At 53.4% G+C, this 8,177-nt stretch overlaps 1 protein-coding gene across 1 annotated transcript; it reads left to right on the forward strand.

The window, feature by feature from the left end:
• C10H3orf18 (chromosome 10 C3orf18 homolog) lies at positions 1-7,616 on the forward strand. Its single transcript, XM_021208042.2, has 5 exons — positions 1-161; positions 1,591-1,982; positions 5,359-5,384; positions 5,971-6,118; positions 7,068-7,616. The coding sequence occupies exons 2-5, from the start codon at positions 1,740-1,742 to the stop codon at positions 7,146-7,148; spliced, it is 498 nt and encodes a 165-aa protein (XP_021063701.1). The 5' UTR covers positions 1-161; positions 1,591-1,739; the 3' UTR covers positions 7,149-7,616.
• Positions 7,617-8,177: the final 561 nt, after the last annotated feature.

Here is an 8,177-nt window from a genome sequence, read left to right on the forward strand (position 1 = left end):
TACTAGCTGATTCCTGCGCTCACGCAAGGCGGACCTTGAGTCGAACCTGTCGCCCCCAACGCCCGGGCCTGGGTGCCTGGATATTCCCCCGCCCACGCCTCCTGCCGGTCGCTACCACCCTTAGCTTCTCAGACTGAGCTCGGCGCACCGGAGAGGATTAAGTAAGTGCTGAGATCGGCTGCTTCTGAGCAAGAATGGAGAAATCACAGGGTCGTGGAGGCGGGCGTGGGGATTGAGATAGGGAGGACTAAGAGACCTGATAGCTTCTCGGAGGTCGCGGTGCCCACCACTTTTACCCCGGTGTTCTTCCCTTCCCCTTTGGACCCCCGAGACAGGCCAGTAAAATACTCGGGAGGATGGCTTCTCTCCTTGTTGGCCAGTAATAAACAGACTCAGAGCAAGTTAAGGGTCTGGTCCAAGGTCATGGCTGGGATCAGTGACAGAGCCCAGAAGAGAACCTGAGACTTCTTGCTGAGCCAAGCTGGAGAGGACAGAAAGGAATGCGTCTACTCCATGCATGACCCTCTGCCAGCTTTGCTCCTTCCTATAAGGGACCGTGAACGATATGTGCACACCGCTCATACGTATGTGCACACCGCTCATACGTATGTGCACACCTGCAAGAAGAGGCATCCCATGTATACCTATGAGATGCACAGAGAAACATATATGTAGCCATAAGCTAGGAATTCTTTCTCTTTATAAGTCTGCCCCCTCTGCAGCACTGCTAGGGCTCATTCCCACCCTGCTTTACCCAAGACCCACAGAGGCTGGGTGATCTCCCGTCCTCCAAAGGGAAATAGGTGTTTCAAAGTGGGTATTTCATTAGTGCCTCTGAAGATGTAACTCCATGCCTTATGTCTACGAGTGAAGGAGGTGGTCCAAGGACTACCCCTGCCAACTGCCTTGCCAGAGGGTCTAACTCAGCCCAGCCTTCCTCTTGGTGTCTCTACACCAGCCCCATCCTAGTCCCAACCACAGCCTGGGTCTCACAGCTGACTAGGTCCAGAGACGGCTGTGTCCAACTCCTCCTGGGTTGTTGGTGGTAGTGATGGGGTTTTGGAACATTTATTGGATGCCTTCTGTGCTTGTCTAAGCTCTCCCCACCCCCACCCCCCACTGGGGACTGGTTCATTCTGATATACCATTAACCCTACAACACCATGGGGTTGTTCGTAATATTTTCCACTTTGAGAAAAACTAGACACAGAGAAGAGGGGTGACTTGCCTGAGGTTCTATCAGGTCTGTCTGAGTCTTAGGCAAGTGTTTCCCAAGCAGAATGAGGGATGTGGGGTGCAGGGAGTGAGGAGGTAGGAGGAGAGAAGTGGCAATTACAGAGATAATTGGTGGACTTTTTCCAGGCCTCCTGCATCTTCTCCCATCTTCCGATTATAATCACTAGTCATCACAGGGGTGACAGGCTTTGCTTTCCTGTCCCTATGTCCCTACAGAAGCCTGCGTCCTAATACCCCATGAACTTAGCTCTGTCTTGAAACCTTTACTTCCTCGGTGCCTTCAGATTCTAGAGGGACTTGATCTCACAGACATGCCCCTAGCTGTAACCTCTGCTTTTATTCCTGCCTTTCTAGAACCGAGAGAGGCAGGGGTCTCCTGGTAAGGATTCGGCTGTGCCGTGCCAGTGGTCATCAACGGTGGTAGGAACAACAGCCTCGGACACTCCTAACGTCAGAAGTCGGTGGGCAAGTTGACTGAGCGCTGGCAGTCTCCCAGTGTCAGCATGAACTCCAGGGTCCCAGCTACTCGGAGCTGGTTCAGCAGCCACCCGCCCACCACTGAGCCTGACTTGGAGCCTGCCGCCGCCACCGCTGAAGGCTCTACCACCGAGACCGCCACCCTCAGCCCAGAAACCACAAGTTTCAATGACACCAGGATCCCTGATGTGGCAGGTGGTGCGGCTGGTGTGGGCACCATGCTTCTGTCCTTTGGGATCATCACAGTGATTGGCCTGGCTGTGGCCATGGTGAGAGCCGGGGCAAGCTGGAGAAGGTCTGGAAGGCTGTCCTTTGTGGGGAGGGTGATTAGTGTTTTGACTTATAGACAAGCTAATTAGAATGTCTATTAATGATAATTCAATTCCTTCCCACCCACACCTGAGATTTATTTACTGGGGGCTCAGATGAGCAGTTCTAATTTGGAAGAACCAGCAATGAGTCTGAATGACACATGGCGCCTTGGGGCTGGGGCTTAGAAGATTGGGGTTGGGGAGGGGTCCAGACTCAGGGTCTTGAGAGGAAGATGTTTGAAGCAGGTAGGAGGTTATGAGCAGCACACAGGGCAGTGGAACAGAGGAGTGTGGGAGTTTCAGTAGCAGCAGAGGCCAGAGATAGTTGGGTTATTATGTGGGATGCGGAGTCTGGTTGGGAGGCTATTAGCTGTTAACTTACACACTGGCTTGGCAGTTATTGATGGGTCTTCCTGTACCCTTAGGACACGACGGGGCTGGGAGAGGGGAGGTCCTGACTTGTGTCTCTGATGAACAATGGGTTAGCAGGCAAGGGGTTTTATCAGAGACGCTGGGAAGAAACTGTAGCGCTCAGGCACCAGGTAGGAGCCTGAACTCACTGTCATGAGAAAGGGCTGGGGCAGGCTTCATCAGAACGGAGGTGAGCCCGAAGAACCCTGTTAGTATCCCTCACCAGTGTCAGACACAGAGAATGTCACTAAAGAGCCACTAGAGATTGTAAAGTTAAGACTAAGAGAAATGAAGTGCCCCCGAAGCCCGTCAGAGGGGCTGGTAATAATGGCACTCTGCCCATTGTCCTTCATAAGCGATGATGGCTAGCCTTGAGCTCAGGAGCATGTGGATCTGACAAACAGGGCTGGAAGGGGGTGAGGGTGGGGGAGGGGGACAGGGCTGGTGATACAGATCAGTAGCCAGGTGCATGCATGGCAGGCACAAAGTCCTAAATTCAGTCTTAAGCACTGGACTAAAAGCAAGCAAGGAAACAAACAAACAGCACGTACAGAGAAACACACAACACAAAACAAACAACAACGAACCAGGGCAGGGATAGCCATCCATGGCCTGGCTAGAGCCGGTGTTAAACTAGGGTTGCCATATGGGCCCTGCAGGCTTGGGCCAGCTGCCAGGGAATGACTGCTGGCCAGCAAGTAGGACTAGGGTATGTGACAGGCAGAGGGAAGCCAGGGGGGAGAGCTTTCCTGGGGCAGGAGGAAGGTAGAAGAAAGCTAGTGCTTGCCCTTGGCAACTATGTGGTGGCTAAAACAGCCTGAGATACCCTAGCCTCAGGGGCAAATGACTCTGTCTTGATTCTGAACAAAAGATTTTGGTCTGGGAATTTGATAAGGCTGCCTTGCTTTGTCCCTAAGGGACATTCAGGCCAGAGTGGATGACCTTCCCACCAAAGGTAGAGAGGCAGAAGGTGGTGGGACAAAGACAGCGGAGGATGCAGAGAGGGAGAGAACTTCTAGAAATGTCCTCCAAGTCCCTCTTCCTTCTCCCTTGTGCCAGCCTTGAGCCATGTCATGAGTGCATGGTGCAGCCAGTGCCAGCCTCATGCCTCACACAGGAGTGTGAAAAGACCTTGGTGCAGGCAGGAGCAGAGCAGGAGAACTCCCTGGGAGACCTGGGGAGGACAGTGAGGGGCAGGGAGATTTGGCAAGGAAGGGGAAGGATGTCCTGGGGGGGGGTGGAAGGGCCACAGGGCAAAGGCATGTAAGCTGGGCTTTTGTCTGGCTGTTCCTGTAGATTATCTAGAGTCACAGGCCACAGGGGAGGGAGGACATTTGGAGCAAGAGTTAGCGGGCCAAGGAGCACACTTGGGGTACTATAGCTGGAGCTCAGGGTGGGAGGGGCCTGGGGATGACCAGAGACCCAGGTTTCTGCTGTTTCTGCCCACAGGACAGCAAGCAGTCACTCCCCGGAGCAGACAGATGAGCTAGAAACACTTGAGCTTGTTTTCTGCGTGAGATCTGGGGAAAGGTCTGAGCCAGATTGGGAATTAAACAGATGAAAGCTAGGAGTAGGCTACAGACCGTGGAGCCACAGGGCTTAGGACGAACTCAAGGCTGTGGGTTTCCCCTAGGCAGAAGCTGCCAGGTTCTTCTTGTTGTTTCTTGTTTGTTTGTTTGTTTGTTTGTTGAGGCAGGTCTCACTATGTAACCCTGGCTGTCTTGGAACTCACTATATAGATCAAGCTGGCCTCAAACTCAGAGATCTGCCTTTGTCTCATTAGTGCTGAGATTAAAGGCGTGGGCCACCACCACCCAGCCAGGCTGTCCATATTCTTGATAGTTAAAAATTGCCAATTTGGGGCTGGAGAGATGGCTTACTGTCTGCTCTTCCAGAAGACCCTGGTTCAGTTCCCAGCACCCACATGGCAGCTCACAACGTCTGTTAACTCCAAGATCTCACCACCTCACATATGAGCAGGCAAAAACATACCAATATGCATAACATAAAATAAATTATTATTATTATTTTTTTAAATTGCCAGTTTGGGGAAGAGCAGATGGTGGCAGTAGTCTCCAGAGTCCCTGCACAGGCGTGGGCTCCAGATATCACCCACTTCCTCCCTGGTGCCAAGGCTTCCTGCTCCTGCCTGTGGGTTCTAGGCATTACCTGGTTGTAATCCTTTTACTTTTGTGTCTGGACAAGGGGTGGAGGATCCCAGGGACCTTCTTAGGTTTCTCTAGCCTCAGGGCTCTGAGGGGTGACCCTGGGGGACAGGGGTGCTGAGCTCTGAGGGGTGACCCTGGGGCTCAGGGGTGCAGGGCTCTGAGGGGTGAGCCTGGAGCTCAGGGGTGCTGAGCATTGCCTAGAGCCTCTCTCTGTGCGGCTATCTGCCTACTGTCAATTGGCTGCTCTTCTCACCGTCAGTGACTTTGGAGAGAATCGAGGGAAGGGACGTGCTGAAGGGTTCCCTTTCCCCGTCAGCACCAAGGAGTCCCAGCAGATGGGATTTGGAGAGCCGGAAACAGCCAATTCCAGACAGGCCTAACTAGTTTTCCCATGCCTGGCCCCCATCTCTGAATCTCCAGACTCAGTCTGAGGTCTGTTGGCATCAAAAGATATCAAAGGAGCCGGGTGGGGTTGTGTAGGCAAGTAGGAGGATGGAGAGAGTTCCAGGCCAGCCTGGACTACATAGGAAATTCCAGGCAAGACTGGTGCTGCCGAGCAAGACTTTATTGAGGAGTGGGGACAATGAGCATGGAGCATTATGTAAGATGTCTGGATGGGATGGGACTGACCCTGAGGACATGGGGACACACAGGTTCCCACTTTTCATCCTCTCCGGCTCCCCCACCATGGGGGGCATGCTAGATTGATGGGGATCTTCTTCCTTCACAGTCTGACGCTGTTCCTCCTCTTGCAGGTTTTATACATCAGGAAGAAGAAGAGGTAATTCCCCAGATGACCCTGAGGCTGTAGCCTATGGGAAGGGCTGGGCCGGAATTCAGGGGATGTGAGTGGGAAAGAAGAAACAGGCCTGGCACTAAGGCTCCTCTCCCAGGGGAAGGGCATGGGGGCAGGGCGGGAATCAAGGCCGCTTCTGCCCACTCAGGATTGGGGATGGCCGCTTTCACACACAGGCAGTCAGGCAGGAAGATTCTGAGAAAACAAGTATAACCCTGATGTTTCGGAGGAGGGGAAAGAAGGGTAGGAACTGTGGCCACTCGGATAGCCTAATGTCCTAAGTTGATTGACACTGGCTCTCTACATGTGCTTCCGTCCACCTCCGGGCATCGCAGTAGGATCTTGGCCCAGGCAGCCCCTGTGGATTCTATGGACGATGGTCCCACCAGACCCAGGATTCTAAGGCTACCCCTCTGAGAGACAAATTGGTACTGTAGGTTCAAAGATGTCTGCCAGTGAAGCCTAAGGCACCTTAAACTTGGTGTGCGGCTCCCTTGGCCACCAGAACTGAGGGAGGAAAGAAGGGAGGAAGGCTCTTCCCTACCCTCAAACCGCCCCTGTTCTGCCCCAGGCTGGAGAAGCTGCGCCACCAGCTCATGCCTATGTACAACTTTGACCCCACGGAGGAACAAGACGAGCTGGAGCAGGAGCTACTGGAACATGGGCGAGACGCAGCTTCCATGCAGGCTGCCGCCTCGCTGCAGGCCACACAGGGCAAGGTAGGCACTGGCCAGTTTTCCCACCCAGCCCAGAGCTGCCCTTTCTTCTGCAACCCCAACCTTCATCCTTTCCACACATCTTGCTGGCACCTGCCAGGTGATGAGGTGGCACTTCTGAGCACACGGGTCTCTTTGGATTTGTTCGGAAACTGCTAGGTTCTTCTGTGGCTCTCACAGACTCACTGTGCAAGGCCAGGCTTTGCGGGCTCCAGCCTGGCTCAGTTCTGACAGCCTGTAGATCGTGGAGGTCCAGTTAGAATCTCGGAGCCCAGTTTTCTCATCTGCAGATGGAAATCCTAATGGTTGCCCCGTGAGCCCTCAGGTACTAGCTGGGAAAGCAGAAAAACAAACAAAACTTAAAGGTAGGATCAATGGCTAAATCATCGCTGCTGAGTTGGCAGATGAACCCTAGTCCCTGACACTCCAGGGATGTGGAAGCCCAAGCCAAACACACCTACTGTAGGCAAAGGGGTGGGCACCCAGGCCCTATTCTGTCAGAGCCACTGAGCAACCAAACCACTTGCTACCATTCTCCCAAATCCTCAATGTGGTTCCATGTAGGGCTTGGGCCTGTCCTTGATCCGTCCTTGTGTTTGCCCCTGTCCTTGTGGGGAAGAGGACCAGATCTTCCTGCTGACAGAAAAAAAAAAAAAAAAAAAAACAGAAAAAAAAAAAAAAAAAAAAAAAAAAAACCATGCATAATTAATCCAATACTAAGCCCATAGGAAGTGCTGCCAAGGTGACAGGGCAAGCTGGAAATAGCTTGGGGGGAGGGAGGTCTTCTGAGCCAGGTCATATTTCTAGACTGAGCTTGGTGGATGGGCACTCTTAGGCACGAGGCACAGCCGGTGCCAATCAAAAGCAGGCACCAGGAAGTGAGGGTGGAAGTGACTGGACTAGAGACTGCCTTTGGTCAAGGTTTCTGATGTTCCTGCCTGTCTCCCTGCAGAGCACTCTCCCTTCCCAGGGCCCGCTGCAGAGGCCCAGCAGGCTGGTGTTTACCGATGTAGCCAATGCCATCCACGCGTGAGAGGCCGGAGAACAGGCCTGGATCTCTGACAAAGACGACTGCCACGGGGCGTCAGCGCTGCCCACTTCCCGACTGTCAAAACCAATTCTCAGGGCCAGAGCCACCGCCACCACTGAGGCAGGAAAGGGCTGCGACGGGACCCCAGCTGTGCTGAGGCCCCACCCACTGACTCTCAAGCTTGCAGAGAGCTCTGACCAGGCCAGTCATTTGACCACTGACTTCTCCTGAATCCATGGCCCTGCTGGCTTCCTGGTCTCCTGTATCCCTTGCATCAAGGTCTGCTTCCCTGATGGTGAGGAAGAACTGAAGCTTGGAGAGGGGTGACTTTTTTTGTGGGGGTGTGTGTGGCTGGAGTCTCTTCTAAGGTAGAGATGGGCAAACAGGCAGATGACTGGGACAGGGCAGGGAAATACCTTTTTTTTCGAGGGTGTGGGGAGGGAAGGAAGAATTTATTTTATTTTATTTTGTTTTTGAGGCAGGGTCTTGGCTAGCCTGCAAATTGTAGACCAGGCTGGCCTCCCACTCAGGCTGCGTCTACCTCTTTGAGTGCTGGGATTAAAGGCGTGCACCACCACACGCAGTTAGAGCAGCACCATTCACAAGCCCAAGAAGCACAGGGAGAGAGCTGGGGAATGCACAAGCCCAGGAACCATCCATATGTAAGATATTGTGCTGAACGGGTAAGCATGAGGTCTCCCAGAAGTCCCTGCCGCATCTCTGGCAGCCAAGATAGCTGCTGAGGGAGATGAAATGGGGAGACCGGGTTCAAAAAGATGCAACTCCCCCAGATGTGGGGAAAGGCCACGCGCAGACGCGCACCTGTTCCAGCATGCAGGACAGAGGCTCTCTGCATTGGCTCCACCTCACAAGCTCACTCCCACCCAGTGACAGGGAGCGAAGCATTACCATAGGCGATTTCCTCCCCTCCAGTGCTCAGGGTTACACGCTAGAGAAACAGCACTGGGATCCTCTGTGCACTGTCTTTCTTCCGTGAGCTCCAAAAGCTGGGCACACCTGCTTATGCAATAG

Source organism: Mus pahari, chromosome 10 (genome assembly GCF_900095145.1).
Source record: "Mus pahari chromosome 10, PAHARI_EIJ_v1.1, whole genome shotgun sequence".
In the NCBI taxonomy this organism is placed as follows: Eukaryota; Metazoa; Chordata; class Mammalia; order Rodentia; family Muridae; genus Mus; species Mus pahari.